Genomic DNA, 18,809 nt, shown 5'->3' on the forward strand with positions numbered 1-18,809 from the left:
GTTGACATAAAAACATCAATCTGTCATTGATAAATCAGTGTCCGGATGACGCAAACAAAAGATATATTTCCGTTGCTCATCCATTGCAAGCAAAAATCCACGTGCATACATGCTCTCTTGACTACAGTTTCTCTTTTCGTACATCATATTATTGCTTGTTGTATTAAGGAGCTAAGGGTTTACTCCGGCCCCATCTTCGCAGATGAGTTCCATGAACGGTTTCTGCAGGACTCGGAGCTCCACCCCTTGGTATTTGCGCGGCGGCTCCTTGCGGCACAATCGGCACGTGATCAGATTCATCAGTCTCGTTGAGGGCGCCAACACGTACTGTAAAAAATAAACCAACAACAACAATAACAACCATACTAAAGAAAAATGTGACAGTATCTTCAAAGGTTGTCTTATTACAATCCTGTCTTGATACATACATAGACAGATAGATAGATAGATAGATAGATAGACCAAAATATAGATAGAGAGACGAATGGATATAATATGTGGATAAATAAAAAGAAATACAATGTGTAGATTAGAAGATCGATAGAGTGACATAGAGAGAAATATTTTAATGAATATCAACTTGTATAAAAAGTACACATTCATTTGAATCTATAGCAGTCGTAATTCCTGCGGAGGGTATATACACACTTTTCCCCGAGGCGATGATTTTAACCAACACTTTTACCAACAATATCTTTTAAAATGATTTCCAGTTTCCCATACTGATGTGTGAAGTGTTCTACTAACATAAATATTTGAAACAGCAGATAACGTTTTTAGAATTCAATAAAGTGTTCTACTAACAATTTATACATTCACAGAATTCACGTTCACATTTGGGGCAAACTCCCCGTTAAATATCGATGTCATTCACTCTTCACTTCTCTTCTAATGATGTTAAGCTTACCTCGATGCTCATGGAAGCCATGAAGCTAATAGCTACGAGGCCCAGTAAGACAAACTTGAATGTCAACGATGGAATCACGGTCAGCTGAAATGAAACATAGTTTGTTTGTTTTGTTTTGTTTTTTGTTTTGTTTTTTGATAAAGGATTGATTCAGCGACAACGAAATAACAAGAATTATCCGTTGCCATTCAACGAAAGCGTATCTCCCTGGTCGTTGAAGTGTAGGGGTTAAGAGTATAGCATGGTGTACCTTCATAAAAAATTTAAAAAAAACAGGCAAAGAGTGTGCCCAGTACAGAGTGTACAAGACAACAACCTAGATATGACTTTGACCGTACAAAAGACGGAGTACTGACAACTACATGTATCATTAAAAACAACGGGAATCTATTTTGACCATCAAGAACCCGAGTACAAAATTTCAGCATGAGACGTCACCTACAGTGGCGCACATAAGACACCGACCAATATGATCTCTGGCCCTTTAAAAGACGGATCATAGGGAGCATGTAGTATTACCAGAAACAACGTACAACAGAGGTCTGAATTTCACCATAATGTGGGTACGCATGAATTTTGAAATGGAAAAAAAAAATGAATTTAAAAACCCTGTCAAGAAAATGAATGGTAGAGCACACGCAAGAAATACAACATAGTGGCGACCTTTGGCCAAGAAAAGGCGGAACATTGGGGGCAGCATAACTAAAACTGGTACATATCCAAGTTTATCTAAATGAATGATTCTTGCGTAGAGTTGTTTTAAGACAACTTTGTTAATCAGTTGCAATACCGCCACCAAAAGTCTGAGGCGGCTAGATCTCATTATGTCTTTAATGCACCTCCATACCGAATTGGAATAAAATCTGTCAAGAAACGTTGCCAGAATTGCGCATACCAAATAATGTGACCCGGCGTGGCGGTGTACTACTGCAGAATCTAAGTATCCCCAATCATGTCAGGTAAACGTACAATGTAACTGCTTTTAGTATTGTGTTATCCTTTGCTATACACATTGCATCTGTATACCAATGGATGCGGGAAATCTAATCACTCATTCATGTACATAAAAAAGTAAACTTATTGAAAATATTTTCTCTCTTCACTTATGGCATTAACTTAAAATCCTTCGGTCAGTACAAAATGGGTTCTTTGTCAAAGAATGCGATTTCTATCACGTGTACAGGTATCATTATTGTCATTATGATATCGTCCCTTTCAAGCGGCATTTTCTGATTACAAAGAGAATTAAAGTAATAATAAAATATATAGGGGGAATTCATGCAGACTCGGAAATGGCAATTAATGTTTTAAAGAATGATTGACCTGAGCTCGATGAATCTAAATTGAAATTCCGTCCACCTCATCTGGATGTTGGACGATAATAATTTCCTTCAATTTCAGAGCCACTGAATCACTATCGGTCTCAAAGAAAATGAGTGGATCAACAAAAAACAATTTGCCTTTAACCAGCTCTTAGCAGAATTTGACGACAAGAATCATTCCTGTACCTTTTAAAATCAGGATTTGCATAAATATAAATCAGGTAAGAAAGACTAACAACCAAAATGCGTCGAACGTTTTAGTCGGTTGAGAATGATAGGGCGTTAAGTTGTCACTAAACCCAATAGTGTTCAAGACCACTTAACGCCCTTCTCATTCTCAACAGACGTGCTGGATTCCACAAGGGGTTATTTGTTTGTTTGTTTGTTTGCTTTTACTTGCAGGAATGGCTTTTACACCCTCTCTTCTGGAAAATATTATCATTGCGGGCAAGTAGTGGAAGGGATTGTCTCGGAGTATACTGTGAACTCGATCCCGTTATAACGAACATGCGTAAAACGAAATCCTGGTTACAACGAAGTAAATATACGAGGTCCCCAAATCATCATCTATACTTGGTCCCGAGGATTCCGGTATAACGGGAATGCACTGTATAAGGGTGACCTCACCTACAGCCGTCTTACCTGAAACGCTTTGACGATCTTTGGGGGAGAGGCAAAGAGGAATCCAAGAAGGATAAAGAGTTGTACGCAGAAAACCACCAGCAGTGGGACTGAAACAAAACACCGGACCAAACACCACAAGATTTAAAAAAAAAATCTTTGTTACCAGTTTGTATCATCAATTTAAAAAGAATCAAAGGGGCAGAATGCAGAAAGGGAGACGTGTCACCACATCGGACATAAATTTAAGAGAGTTGTGGAACTCAAACATGTCACATGTATTCACAAGCCAGCAATTTTAGGAGCAAACATACACGCATCTTGGAGGAAGTGGATATTTTGTGTAAGTGCATAAAATGACCCTTGCACAAATTAATCAACTATATTTCCTCTTCTTTGCTTTAATTTAAAAGAGAAGAAGTTTTATCTTTGCATCAGCTTCCTGTGAAATAGCCGACCAACTATGGCTTTTAGGGGAAAGGGATTTTAGTTGTGGAATTATCGACCCAAAACAGGATTATGTTGTAATATGTTTGTATGTAAACCAATGGGACAGCCCTAACGCCTGATCCAGCATATCTCAAATGTATATCTTATTTACGGGGCACGTGTTACCATGACTGAAAGTTACAATGTCGTTGCATGTCGGCTACCTTTAATAGTTTCAATCAATTTCATTTGATGGCCGGGAAGGATGATATTGATCTATTAATTCCTCAGTCATCTTCTCCTGACGAAGATTCTACTCGGATCGAAAGTTCAGGCCCCTTTTGACTCCATATGACTCCATTGGTTCGCCACATTTGGATATAAGCAGTTTTCAGCAGATTTTTTCTCGTTGTCTTTGTTTTTGTTTGTTTGTTGGTTGGGTTTTTTTTGGCAAAATCTAATCCTAAGATACGGAGACGATTTGCAGATGGAAGGCGATGGGGGAGTACACGTATGAAGGAAGCAAGCAAAATGGATTAGGGTACCGATTCATGAAAGTTGTCAGCCCTACCAAGTTGTCATCAGTCTCCGATAATTCCAGTAAACTCCTTGGTTGTGATTGGCTGAGAAGGTCTGATCACTGACTTGTGGTGATTGTCAGAGACTGGCACCTTGTCGGGGCTGACAACTTTCATGAAATGGTGCCCAGGACCCAGTCTATATCTAGCAGGGGGTAGTGTAATGAAAGGATCGAAACCCACTGTTCTTGTAGAAGCGGTTGCTGTAAGGTGGACCCGGTGTGTAGACGAAGGCAAAGATTAGGTAGAGGAAGTTTGAGACGTAAAAGACAGCCGTGTTCTCGTACGACACCACGTTCCTGTGAACCGAATCAATCTCGTGTGGCTCGTACCTGTACACAGATGAATGAATATTAAACATGATAGACATGGCTAAGTATTAATGTATACAGTCAAACCTGTCAATAGCGGCCACCTGCCCTATACGACCACTAAAACGATTCCCTCTGACATGTCTGAGAAAAAAATCAAAGCCACAGAATCTGCAAATAGCGGTCACCTGTCTCCCTTGGGTGGCCGCTATAGACGGGTTTGACTGCATTTCCTTATGGTACAGTCTTACGTCAATTACGAATGGTTTTGTGTCAAGGGTATTAATTGCGTATCTGAGGAAGTTTCCCCCGTATTTGACCCATCAGTTGTCAACATAACAGTCCTCATTGGAGTGGGAAAAGAACGGTGGTGGTGGAGTAGAGTAAGGAATACAAGGGTAACAATACATCAACCTCCTTCACTCTCACTCTTCCATCTGCACCTCAACGTGTCCACTACTTTAGAATCTTGCCAGTTAATTAATATTTCCTCATTGTATTCTTAAAACATCTCGCGATACTATTTCATTGTATCCATAAATCGTGAAAAGCGAAGTTCGATCCATGATATTCCATCAGCGGTGCAAGTACAGCAACCATGCACTGATTGCGGAAGGAGGAAATTCGAATCAGTTCGCTTCAATTCAAGTAATGCCAAGTGTGATCTCTTCCATGATCCACCGTAAACTTACCAGGGTTGCCGGAGGACCAGGACGAGAGTGACAATCTGGATGGCGAACTGGACGAGCACCTGTGAGATGAGGGCGAATACTATAGGTGGGGTGACGAGTTTGGTGTGCGGCCGTCTGGTCGAGATCTTGTCGTGGGCCTTGTTGCCACCAACTGGGGATCAGACAGGGAACAGACAGGATTCTCCGGTTGAACATGTTTTCGAGGTCGATAGATGAATTCATTACAGGTAGGACATTATATTAGATTCTCCACTGCTCGCGGTGTTATTAGTTGATTAATGTTCCACATAATATTCTGGGATATGTGTGTAGATTCTTCTTTTTTTTTCAAGTTATAGTAGTATAAGGATGGTGAGTCAAGCACCGTCTCGCGGGGTGTAACCTCCGCCGAACACGTTTTTATCTAGCATTAGTTCTGAAAGTTAAAGGAAGTGACTGAAAATCAGACCTTCCCTCTTAAACCGTTCTATCTCTGAAAATCTTCTGACAAACATTTGAATCGAAACTTGAATCGAAGTCTTTTCTGGGTATTATTAAGTATGCGAATACTTTATCAAGCCTCCCGTGCTATTCAAATCTGTGAGGACGCAAATTATTTTCGTTGTCAAGAGTTTGGGTTAAAAGTTCAAGTTACTGAGAGTCTGGGAGAGTGCTTTGCTTGGGAATGCCGTATACGCTTAGCAGGGAGACAACTTCTCCTTTTAATTCTCTCTATGCCAGGGACTTTGGACAGTGTGTACAATGCTACACGGGGATTTCTGTGCTAACTGGCCCTCAAAGCACGCAAACGGTTAAGCTAAACATAATGGAACCTATTAAGCGGTTAATAATAACATGTTGCAGCTATTGATAATACGCGTCTAATTTCACTCATTTAGAATCAATAACCCCATTCATCATCTTAAGCCGCGTCTTAACAGACCTCTGGTGGTCCTCCGGTGGTTTTCCGGAAGCTACCCCGCATTTACCCTGGTCGATCGCAGGGTAAGATTTCTCCGAAGGCTCTCCGGAGGCTGTCCACCGTGTTGTGTCTAATATCAGACACAATCTTCTCCGGAGGCTACCCCGAGGCTACCTTTTTTTTTTTTCTGCGGCCTGTTAAGACGGGGCTTTACACAAACAGTAGTCCTATACACACCTGTGAGGACAAAAGCTGTACACAAGACGATGTCAAATATGAAAAACTGCATGTCGCCGATGTAGTATTTCACCTGTTGACGAATAGCAATAGAAGAGAATTAATTTAAAAAAAATGGCAACGGCATATGTCAATATCTGAAGTACCAGTTGTGAACAAACGATATCAAACTTTGTTCTTTCTAACTTCATGTTGTTCTTTTTTCTTTACTTTGTGTTGTTTATGTTCAACAGCTTTGCAAGATTGCGCCATATTGCATGAACACATTATGAAACTTGTTTTGCCCCTGCTAAAACTCATAAATTGAGAGAAAAATTGGGTTAAAATGCTAATGTTTGGAATTATTCGTGGCTTTGGCATCTTAGAAATACTGTAAAAACTATTGTAATACAGGCCAGCATCACTTCTAAGCCTATATAATTTAAGGAATCTTGTATTTACAGAATAAGATGTTACAATTGGGATATCATTCCTCGTCTCTGTTGTCATAACGGTTTCTTGGCTGACTACGCCGCAAAAAAACCCCAAAAAACCAAAAAAAAAAAACCAAAACTAAATAAAAACAAACAAACAAGCATCCAAAGCACACAAACAAAAGCAAAACAAAAATCCCAAATTTCTCTGTTGTTTAGGTTCATCATAGTACCAGTCCTGGTAAACATCATATTAGAAGCAATTATGATAAACAGTTTAAAGGCCAAATCAACAACTATAATACTTTAAATGCGATACCCAAGAATGGGGTACTTACGGAGGTAAGAACGGTAGCGGTAGCAAACATGACAAGACTGTACAGTGCCATGTATTTGAATAGACCAAATGACGTCACCATGGCACAACGCCCTTCCCTGTGTAGTGGTGTAGTGGAAAAGATCAAATAGGAGGCGTGAGCACTTGACATACTTTTATGGTCACAGTTCGCTATTCCGATCAGAAGGTTCGTTAAGACGAAAACGATTCCGAAGGTTCGTTTCATTATTAGCAGTGTGCACCTTCTATTCATTTTCGGATTGACGAACCTTCAGAATAACAAATATCATCCCATCTCTACATTCACACTTTAAGTACAATAACAGACTTTTTATTCATGATAACAGATCATTGGTTTGGATACGCTCCCTTAGATATCCTAGATGACCATACCAATAGTTACTGGCATACATTTTCTAATTAATGTTCTAATTGATCGTTTACCCCATGTATGAGGGCACCGTCCTCCAATACAGCTTTGGCATTACTATAATCATTCCGGCATTAACAAGATGATATTACGACACAGAGGCTGCATTGCATTCCTTTCTACACCAGATTCTTGATAGTCATCAGGACAGCTAGGTGTACACATTCACTCTTTTGGTTAACTATTTTGAGAGACGAAACGACAAAACAAATGCCGCACTTCAACGAAATGACTGAGCAGCTAAAACAGAAAAATAGAAATTAAGTAAATATTGTAGTATAGACCATTTTTCGTTCTCTAAAATACGTATTAATTCTATCAAAAGCACATAATTATAGTAAGTGTTATTATTTTTTCGAAAGTTCAAGATGGAGGTGAAGTGAAATAATGGGAGTATGAGTATTCAAATGTGCACGTGTGTTGGGGGGATGCGCGCACGTGTATGTGTGTGTACAAACGTGTGAAATTCAATTCAATTCAATTCAATCATAGTTTATTTCCAATCAACGAAAATCAAAACATAGTACAAAGTGTACATGTCATGAAATGATATTGCTCAAACATTTGCAGAAGATCCATGTAATATACACGATAAGTTATATAACAACAACAATAATTAGGAGTAACAATGCATATATACTTCGTGGGCATGCGGAAAATAAATTCGATTATGGAAAATAGTGATCCACTAAAAAGCAAAGCTTGTGGGACGTGGATCGCTAGATGATTAATAAGTAAACAATGTATTATTCAAAATTGTCTCCATAAAACAAAATTGTGTTCATACATCTCTGTATAATTTTGTGGACACAATCTACTTCTTCATACCTGTTATATAGCACTTACTTGATGACTATCGGTACACAGCTGATAGTTGCGGTCTTTGACGTGAAGGGTGCAGCCGCCGACGCCTCTGCTTGTGATAAGGCGATTCCCACATGAGCTTGTTTGAGGGCGCCACAATCATTAGCTCCATCCCCGCACATCCCGACAGAAAGCTGAAGAGCTTGCAGCTCCTCGACTAGCTGGGATTTCTGGTCGGGTGACATACGGGCGAAGACTATCCCCTGAGCCGCGACCTGTAAGGGATCGCAGGGGAACGTTCTCGGGTCAGGCGATGAAGTAGCAGATGTTACCTGGTTTGGCTTTGATTTTCCTTCTTTGTTTATGCATCTCAAACCCCAATGTATTCAAATCGCTTGATTATTGTATAGTAACGGTGAGCGGTACAACACAAGGGTTTCATCTTTAAAGGAGACCTCCCAATGATTTTCAGACTTTTACATTAGAAAAACTATATATTATTTGTACGGAGTACAGAGTTTCAGAATTTAAAGTGATTGGGATGACGAATATGAAGGTTTTCAAAATCTATAATAAATTGCAATGAACAGGGATGATGACATGGCAGCCTCACCATAAGAATGTATGAGTTGAGGCTCAAGGAAGCAGAACAAAAGAAGATGCCATGCATAGATTCTACACAGGTGAACTTGTCAAGCGAGCGGTATTGTAATGGAATGACACTGCTACATTTCCGAAATATCATGTGAGGCTCCTATGTCATCAACACATTGCAGCGTAATTTGTTGAAGGATTTTCAAAGTATCGGTAGTGGTTTCTCAGCTCAAGGACCACAACAAATTCCACAAATCTATACATGGAGCTGACGATTTATGTACTACATGATGTGAAATTATGAAAATCGTTTGGAATGCCCCTTTAAGTACTCATCCACTGCAGATCATACTGCAATAATAAATTAACGATTATGACGTCAGCCATCAATATTCATTGTGTTAATACCTTGGGAATCATGGCGGGATAATGTTCGCAGATGACTCCAAAAGAAGTTCCATCCAGGACAAGAAGTCGAGATTCTTCTCTTTCTCCGATCGCCTTCTCCATCTCACCAAGCTTTGATAGGAAATAGACAAAACATGGGTCTATGAAACAGATAACTAGGTAATATGATTAACGCAATGTGACACTAACGAAAGCATTTCGTATGGGAAGTGTGAGGGGACCGTCTCGTCTTATCGTCTATGATAAAGAGGCGCAGCACCAAAGAATCTCCGAAGAAAATCCCATATCTTACAAGTACTCATTAACCATATAAAGCCCAAGGGGGGGGGGGCACATTGTGCCCCCCCCCCTACCAGATTTTCGTTTGCCACTCCTTCGCCCTTAATCCGATTTCAACCAAATTTGGTGACTTTCCCTAAAATCTTATTGCAAACATTTTGATATATAATTTAGCTATGTTTGATGTTGCTGGTTGCCATGGCAACCATAAACTGACCATGTCAGTCAGATTTTGCATCTTTTTTTCTGTTCCCATTTCATTTAACAGCATTACAGTGTATGAAATGGGTGTTTCTTGGCTGAAATTTGTTGAAGGAGCAAAATTTGAAGTAATTATGTTCCTGGAAAGTTTTTCTTATCATTTCCTTTGTTTTTATGTGACAAAGGCATAAAACAATAGATACAATAGAGATAATTGAAAACAATAATATTTTCTAAAGATTGTCCTCATATTTTGAGTTATTTTGATTTCTTTACCCAAATTATGCCTCTAATATCATTAGTTTATCATATTATCAATTTGTAATCTCAAAATTCCAGTATTATGCAAATGTGAAATGTCATAACTATATATGTACCCATCCCAAACATTTCATCTCAGGTCTCATAATGTATCACTATGTTGATATGAATAGCGCCCCCCATGTGGTGACCGTGAGAAATTTCAACCGTAACAAATAATAAAATTCAACTTGCTTATCACTTGTGGCAAATATGAAAATGATCGGTCTATAATAAGACATATTTAATGGGGATAAAGAAATTATACAGAAAAATCATGTTTTTAGCATATTTCCTATGTATTTCTTTATATTTTGGTAAATAGCGCCCTCCATGGGTGACCTTGTGAAAATTCAAATGTACGGTCATGAAGAGTATGAGTTACTCTACCCACGTGCCAAATATGACGATGATACATCAAATAATAAAAAGTTATATGGGGGGGGGGCACAATATGCCCCCCTTGGGCCTGCGAGGGGTCAAAATAGCTTGGGCTTAATAGGGTTAAGCTTGTTAGTATATTTACACACTCTTCAGACCTTTCACGAACTACAAGACTAATTACAAGAGGGAAAAAATACCGAAACTGAGCGTTTAGCTTCTTGCAAGAGTGACGCTAACACACACACAAAAAAACATACATTAACCTTGATGTATAGATGTATGCATGCGTTACAGAAGTGAATGCCTACAGAGCAAATGGGTGACTATGATAATGGAAGTCACGTGATGTCATTATCTATGATAGTAATAAAGAGAAATGGGATGCTACACGCAACGACTTAAATTAATTGGTAGTTCATCACTCTCATTAAATTACCAGTCTTGCGTGGATAATTTGCTGATGGACAGCTATAATGCCTTATTTTGACAGTCAAAACTATACGATACAGAGTATATATCGCTTACCAAACACTCCCTATTTGAGTTGAAGGAGTGTTCATCTGGCTCTTCTTTCATCTCATCCTCCAGCGGAGTGATCGTGATGATGGGCTTGTTCTCCGCTGACGGTGGTTTGGCTTCGATCCGCAGCACCGTGGTGCCCGATTGTATCATTCCGCACTCCCGCCCAACGCAGATGGCAGTAAAAATATTGTCTCCTATAGAGGATAGATGCGTACAATGACAGTACGATCTAAAATTAAACCTATAGCAACCTATTTATGAAGTACATTGCTTGTATGGCTTCACTCTGTCTATTTACCGCATGACTTGTCGTTATTGGATAAGATGTCCATAGCTTCCAAAATAGGAACAATTATATCCTCCTGTTCCCCAGTTTCTAAGAAAGCCATGCTACTTAACTGCATGAAATTTATTCTATTTATAAAAGCCAGTGGCACAAACACCAGCAAAGACACCAGTTATATGTCCAGTCACATTTGTAGACTACATGTCGAGTGTGCAAGGCCAGTGTATATACAGTTGTATGTTTGCATATTTTTCATTAGTTACATTGTTTTGTCGTAATCGTTTTATCTTCAATGTAATTTGCGAAATTGGAAATGTATACTATTTGAATTGAAAACAAAATATAGAGCAGGGAAACTGAAATTACTGTAGTATGATACGGTTACATGAATATGCCCTAAAAGTAAGACACACTCGAAGGAAGCTTTAAAACAAGCACAAAAAAACCCGAAAAATAATTCATGACGGTATTTACCTGTGACCATGATGGATCGAATCTTCGCCTCGTTGAGCTCCTGGATGACAGGCTTTGTCGCAGGTTTCAACTTGTTCTGCATGATAAGGAAGCCGAGGAATTCCAGGTCGCATTCGATCGCGTCCCTGTGGACGTCGTGAATGAACAAATAGTAGGCCTATATGTGTTGATGAACTTGGTTGATTGATTGATTGATTGATTGATTGATTGATTGAATGAATGAATGAATGATTATTTGATTGATTGATTTATTGATTGATTGATGGATCGATAACAAATCTGAGGGAATTTTGCTGATGAAATTATAATCTTTTCATCGTTCAATTTGCACCTATGAATTTCACTACAAATCTTCACTAATTGAGGAAAGATGACATGGAAATTTATACAAGGCACAACTGATGGGGTAATCATTAATTTTGTGTAATGTCCAGTTCGAGTTCTAATTCATTGAGGGAAAGATACTATGATGACGACAACAGTCATCACTTACAAATCATTCCAATGGCATTATAATATATAAATCACGAGAACTGAGAAAAAAACGTAGAATTTGGTTCAGATTGCAATAATAGTATGTTTTACGTTTTAGCATTGACTTTTTGTTGATATGCGCGGGCATGCCGCTACATGGTGTGTATATGGCTCCAATATTATTCCAAATAATTCTGAAATCGAGGAGAAAAGTGATAGCATTAGAGCAAAAGTGGATCAATAATATGATTATCCTCTTTATCTCCTTCTCCTCCTCTTCTTTTTTCCCTTCTTCTTGTCCTTATAATTATCATGACTGTTATCATCACTTTTATAATTATTATCAGAATCTTCATCCTTATACTATCATTATCATCTTAAGCGTCATTATCAACATCATCATCATCGCTGAAATATTCTTCCACACCATCATTACCTCTGGATCTTTGTAATGCCGGCAATGTCCTCCGGATCGATATCAAGTGGTTTCCATGCCAACGCGAGGAGACGCAGTCCGAGCTTGGTGTAGCCTTGCAGTACGGCTTCGAAATCTGCCGGGACTGTATACACAGGTTGAGACAAACAACGTTAGTCCAGGGACGATGACTGCTGTAAACCTGGTTTCCAGAAACCGCTCAATCCAGCAGAGTAGAGTTAGATGATTTCAATAAGTTTTGACTTCGGGAAATTCTATTCTAAATACTTACATCTTCACCATAAAATCGTAATTTCGGAAGAGGCGATGACGATAATGATTGTTATGCCTGATCTGTCCGATTCAATTTCACAGTAATAAAGGATTGAAAATCGAGTACCCTTAACACACTCTTGCTGCGCATATCCATGATTGAATAATGCATACATGATGAGCTATGTAAAAAAAAAGGAAGAAGATATACGAAGAATTTCATCTCCGTGTTCGGTTTATTTACCGGAATCTGGCTTCGACAGTTGTCGTATTTTCTCCGGCGACCCTTTGACGAAGGCATACGGTTTTCTGGTTGACGTCTCCGCTGTAATGACGCCCATCGATTGCAAGGCCGAAGAAAAGGGGTAGATCTTCAAGGTAGCAAACTCTTCCATTTCCTCGAATAATTTCAATAAACAGATGAATCTCTAAATGATTTCTATATATGATGCAAAATAATACCTTCACAGATACTGTATTTAACTAATACCATAATGATGATAATGTATCTTGACGCCAATCATTATTCAACTCGATCACATCTCACATACATATACGTACATAATAAACACATTACACACAGCACACTTAAGCATATACCTTAACTGTCCCTTTAAAATAAACAAACACGCACACACCCATACACATACACATGTACACACAAACTTGAACCACGTGAAAACGCGTTGCTTGCCACTTTTTTTTTTACCTCCCCAACGTCTTCCGAAGGGTCAGCTGAAGTCTCCTTCCACGAATCATTTCGTGCCAGCGCTAGTACGCCCTCTAGCGTCGTGTCCTTCTTTTCACCCAGATCAAGTGACTGTTTGTTTGTTTGTTTGTTTTGTTTTGTTTTGTTTTTGAGGAAACGAACAGACGAACTTTAATCATGAAAAGGATGCCATGAGATAAAGTTGTGTTTTCAAACAGACGAAGCTAGATGCACCCAAAAGCATATTTATGTACGAATTCATGAAGCGAGACAGCACATGCCGTGTTCTGTCAAAACTCTTGATAATTATGAAGCGACATAAGGTGATAAAGTGTATTTCAGCTCAAACTAATCTCGATGTTATGGGTTTAGACATGACAATCACAGGCTTGGTAATATAGATATGTAAAACAAATATTGCACTCGGAAATTTTTTTTCATAAAATTTTGAAAATTTCGCATTTCAAACCATCTATAAGGACTTAGTTAAGATAAACTAAATTATCTAAGATAATGCATATAAATATCAATCTTAATCAAAGTTTAAAGAAAAAGCAAATATTCTATTTTTCTTTAGTTTGATATTTACAACATTTTCAGACTTTTGTGGTGATTTACAAGTATGTATGATTATATATATATATATATATATATATATATATATATAATTATATATATATATCAATAATATGTCAATAACTAAATTGAGTATTACCTAATTGTGAGAAAGTACCCACCTATCCACTTTTAGACATAATATTATGCAGCAATCAGAGAATGTATATCTAAATAATGTAACTGCAAGCCGAGAGAAATCAAGGGTAAACAAGATCTTTCCTCACCCATCCTATGGCGTTAAACATCTTTATGTCCAGCGGGTCACCCATGACCTCACCATCTACCTGCATCAGCTCGTGGCACGTTGCCATGGCAGCGGGAACGGGACCACGTGGGAGCAGCTTCGCTTCACGGACCATTTCACGGAACCTGCGATTGTGGAGAAGGTTTGAAATGTCCAGAGGGAACAAAATGTAATGATAACTGATTAAACAAAATTCCCGGTTAAAAGAAAAACAGTACATTTAAGACAATTTTAAATATTGTTGTGTAGCTATTAAAGGCACTGTCGGACTATGCATACTGCTCTAAAATGAGAATTATGGTGTAGTGTACGGAAAAATTACGTCACACACCGGTATTGCAAATTTCGAAGCTTACTGTGTAACGGTCAATGTATCTACGCACAAACTTCACTATGCCAATACACCGTATTCTTAATTCTGATACTACTATCTGTGGGATACAGTGAATTATGGTAATCTAGTCACAGTCGACGCAAAACAGCAGCGAACATCACTACACTTACCGCCCATCACTGGCCCGGTGGACACCCTGTATGTCCAAACCATCTTCGGTTAGTGTTCCAGTCTGCGTGATTTAAAACCCATTGTCAGAAGATTATGCTTCTTATCACAACACAGTCCATGGTTCGGTTGATTTAGCAAACAAAATGGCAGTGCAACATAACTGACGATTGATCGTCATCACAACGACGAATAAAGCATATACGCAAAAGAGTTATGGAAAATATTCGGTTTCCATGCATATCATACATTCATACTTTTCTCAATGCGAATTCTTTTCGGGCCATTCTTTACCATGTCGGCGTGGCACAATAGGAGAGTCTCCTAAAGACACGCTTCTCAACCTTTATTTTTCTTTTAAACCCGAGGCCCACTTTAGCTATTTCAAAGTTTTTTATTTGTTTGTTCGTTTGTTTGTTTTTGTTTTTGTTTTGTTTTGTTTTTTTGTTTGTTTGTTTGGGGTTTTTTTTTTTGTTTTTTTTTTGTTTGTTTTTTTTTTTGGGGGGGGGGCAGTTAGCATGTGTAGATCGAATACAAATCCTGTTCGTTTTTTGTTTTGGGAAGACATCGCGGTCTATGCGAGAGCTTTGCGGCCCACCCTTGGGGCGTGGCCAGCTGGTGTATAAACTTTGTTATCAAATCTTGCACTCTGTGACTCAAATGTTGAAAAAGTCCCTCCGCATTTATTCAGATTTCTGTCTTATCGCTGAATGTGAACATTCATTTTTTTCAAACGCCCACTTGAGGAGATCGGTGTTTATTCCAAGTAAAGTGGTGCCATGTCGATCTTTTTTGACATAGATTTTACTTGATAACCAGACGAATAATCATTACCTTGTCAAAACAAACAACGTCGATAGTCCCACATAGGTTGATTCGCTGTGGGCTAATGCAGAAGATACCTTGCCTCTTCAGTCGGAACTGTGCGTACACCATGCCAATGGTGAGAGCAGCGGGCAGGGCCGGCGGTACAGCTATGGTGATGATGTCTATAGCGTGAGTTGCCGTCTTCGACGCGCTAGACTGCCGTTAAGAAAGAAATAATGTGTCTCAAAAAATAATGGTAATTATGTTTTTATTTTTTTCCAAACTGTAGCAAACGATAACACACACGCACGCACACACAGCAACACACACATTCGTGTATATTATGTATTCATAATTAATTGTGAACACAACATGGTGGCAATAATTATATTTCTGAATGTCTCACTACATATTGTATAACACGGAAATCATGTTAGAGTAAATAAATACAACGTAGTAGTCTTGTGACGCTTATAGGTATATCATTTTATCATTATTTCGTAATGCAATCATGCTACTATTCGTACTACTGACTATGGACATGTGGGGTTTTTGGTAGACACATTCTCACTATTGCAAGTTTGATAATATCAATGTTAAAGTAAGTTTGATACACACATGATGCATGTTATGTCAGTAACTTCAATCAGCATATCAAATCTATTCCACCTTCACCTTGACAATAATGAACAGAATTGTACAAGTTTGATTAAAGTCTGACATAATTTAAAAAAAAAATGAATATTAAGGAATTTAAGCGTTTACATATCTCTACACAGTCATTCCAACCGGATACGGTAACATTCGGTTTTCGTAACTGATTTCTACATTGCGACATTTACAAGAAGTGGCGCATAACATTCGCGTATATAAGTTATACGCACCTTTAACATGACTATAATTATGAATTGTTTTTGATTGATAACCCAGTAGGTCTATAGTAGTCACAACCACTTGCTCCCCATAGAAATGATTATCATTAGGTTATTGAAACACTACTGTAACCTGAAGCAATTAATATAGAATATGCTCACAACCGAACAACAAAAACAACAAGAACAAAAGGACATTCAGTGAAGATTTGTGATGTGTAGGTCAAAGGTGACTTAAAGGTGACTCCTTCGCTTCAGCTAATTTGCCAGTTAAGTATAGTTGTGACGAAACTAGATATCGCTTTGGCAGCATGTGAAATTTCGCAATCATATTTGTTCTTTTTATCTCTAATTCACGTGCGATCCTCATGCAACTCATACCATTCAGTTTGTTTGCTTCAATACACTCTGGTCATAAAAGTCAACGTGCACATGAGGCAATAATAAAGTGGCGTCGCACTTTTAGGCTCGAATGAGCAAAGGTTGCTTTAATCAAATGAATAGTCCTTAGAATTGGACTCACGTTAAACGCATAACAAGCGTACCTGATTGGATGTCAGTAAATATGCGATATGTGTCTTGCAAATTTACTCAGTCGAATTTGTAAAATACATGTATTACTCAAAAATTTCGTTGTGAATACCGACCTGAGCGCCACATTATACTTACGCCAGCAAGAGCCATCATAGTACTGGTATAAATAACTCCCAGAATAGCTGTCAAGTGTCAATCAAATGAAAAGATAATTAAATGTAACACGTAATGTAACGTTTCAGAGAAAATCAATGTCAAAATAGCATCATGTGTCACTTACAAATTGATTAATGTAACAAGAATGATACACTAGCTGTGCGCCAGAATACGTCTGACAAGTAGTGCACGTTACACAAAACTACTCATTCGTCAAACGGTTTCAAAAGAGTTTCAAATTTCAGCGTATATTTGCTTGTAATGTTGATCAAAATAAAATTAATGATTAATGTTTGAGAGTGGCGATTATGCAGTAGGAAGCACATATTCCCTTTGGTCAATGTTGATTGTACAGGGAATACAAAGGGAAATATAGAAAAAATATAGCCGACGTCTAGTAATAAGACGTGCGCATAACTTACAATGGCGATATGGCGTGATATCTTCTGTTATCTACGGTTAAAGGTTGACAGATACATTTTCCCGTCTCATATCTACCAGATTTATTACCCGGTCACACAAGACGCAAGTCAATATTTAGTCATGTACATTATCTTATCGTCTGCTACACGTTACAGTCATTCAGCAGAAGAAGCCGGAAATATCAAGAGAGAGAGAAAAAAAACAGTTGGAGGTTGTTTCATAGAAGTAGAACACGGAGGAAAATAGTACAACGACTTTACTCGTTCATCCATCTGTATTTTTTTTGTATATATTTTTCCCATCCAAGGAGAGTGTGTATACGTTTAAGGGGATGGTACAGTTTTGGCTGAGATGGGGCTTCAGGTTTCCAACGTTTTCAGAAGATGAATTTGGGGATAATGAGAAATCTCCTATGAAATGTGAAAGAGCATATCAATTCTAAAAGGAATAAAGTTTATTTGATGAAAATTGGTTTTGAAATGGCTGAGATATCCAAAACAAAGCAATTCTAATAAAAGGTGGAACTTACACCTTTTATTAGGATCACTTAGTTTTACTTGTTTTTGGATATCTCAGCCATTTCATAACCGATTTTCATTAGATAAACTTTGAATTCCTCTTAGGATTGTATGCTTTCTAACATTTCAGGCAGTGATTTCTAAGTATCTCAAAAAAAGTTAAAAGCTGAATCGTCACCTCAACCATATACCACTATACCATCCCTTTAATCTTAAAATCTGAATTTATCTTACCGATGATGAAGAGAATGCCAACAAAAAGTAGTGCGTCTCGATAAAGCTTGATCTCTGTTGGTTTGGGGTAGAGGATCGACTTCACCAGCCTGCCCTTTGCCGTGGAAAATCCTACCGGGTGAGAACGAATAATACAATTAGGGCATTGCTGTGTCCCTGTTGGAAAAAACCCCACACTGTCCACAGTGTGAGAAACACAGTGTGAAACACATTGTGAAACACATTGTGAAGTAAGTGTGAACACAGTGTGAAATCTCTTCACACTGTTAAATTCGAGCATTTCAACAGTGTGCACACAATGTGAGTCATCAATTCACAGTGTGAAACAAAGCATTACTATGTGAACACTCTGTGAAAAGCACACCACAGTGTGAAATCATCTCCACACTGTAAAATTCGAGAGTTTTCACAAAGTCGAATAATTGAACACTCTGTGAACACTGTGGGACACTGTGTCTTTCCAGTAGGGGTGGCAGCTATGGATAAGACTTTTTACTTTCGATGGGAGGTCCCGAGTTCGAATCCAGTCCAGTCACTGCGAAGATTCGTTCATCCGAAAGTGCAATGAGTTTTGTTATTCCAATGAAAGGTTCGTTATTC

The 18,809-nt window shown here is 38.4% G+C and overlaps 1 protein-coding gene across 1 annotated transcript in view; it reads right to left on the bottom strand.

Annotated features, from left to right (window-relative positions):
* The window catches only part of LOC139732272 (polyamine-transporting ATPase 13A3-like), a 40,863-nt gene continuing 22,054 nt past the window's right edge, over nt 1-18,809 (bottom strand). The window contains exons 12-30 of the mRNA XM_071643145.1: nt 18,210-18,320; nt 17,014-17,060; nt 15,500-15,688; nt 14,668-14,729; nt 14,144-14,288; nt 13,302-13,412; nt 12,837-12,990; nt 12,341-12,464; nt 11,431-11,555; nt 10,674-10,864; nt 8,985-9,095; nt 8,025-8,257; nt 6,750-6,846; nt 5,999-6,071; nt 4,861-5,011; nt 4,041-4,189; nt 2,872-2,960; nt 908-991; nt 1-327 (exon numbers count right to left, since the gene is read on the bottom strand). Of these exons, the coding sequence (XP_071499246.1) occupies nt 172-327; nt 908-991; nt 2,872-2,960; nt 4,041-4,189; nt 4,861-5,011; nt 5,999-6,071; nt 6,750-6,846; nt 8,025-8,257; nt 8,985-9,095; nt 10,674-10,864; nt 11,431-11,555; nt 12,341-12,464; nt 12,837-12,990; nt 13,302-13,412; nt 14,144-14,288; nt 14,668-14,729; nt 15,500-15,688; nt 17,014-17,060; nt 18,210-18,320 (2,402 nt within the window). The 3' untranslated portion in view covers nt 1-171. The remainder of the gene's footprint in view (nt 328-907; nt 992-2,871; nt 2,961-4,040; nt 4,190-4,860; nt 5,012-5,998; nt 6,072-6,749; nt 6,847-8,024; nt 8,258-8,984; nt 9,096-10,673; nt 10,865-11,430; nt 11,556-12,340; nt 12,465-12,836; nt 12,991-13,301; nt 13,413-14,143; nt 14,289-14,667; nt 14,730-15,499; nt 15,689-17,013; nt 17,061-18,209; nt 18,321-18,809) is intronic.

Source organism: Diadema antillarum, unplaced genomic scaffold, assembly GCF_040938485.1.
Source record: "Diadema antillarum isolate AM-2024a unplaced genomic scaffold, OU_Dant_1.0 seq00000407_RagTag, whole genome shotgun sequence".
Lineage (NCBI taxonomy): Eukaryota > Metazoa > Echinodermata > Echinoidea > Diadematoida > Diadematidae > Diadema > Diadema antillarum.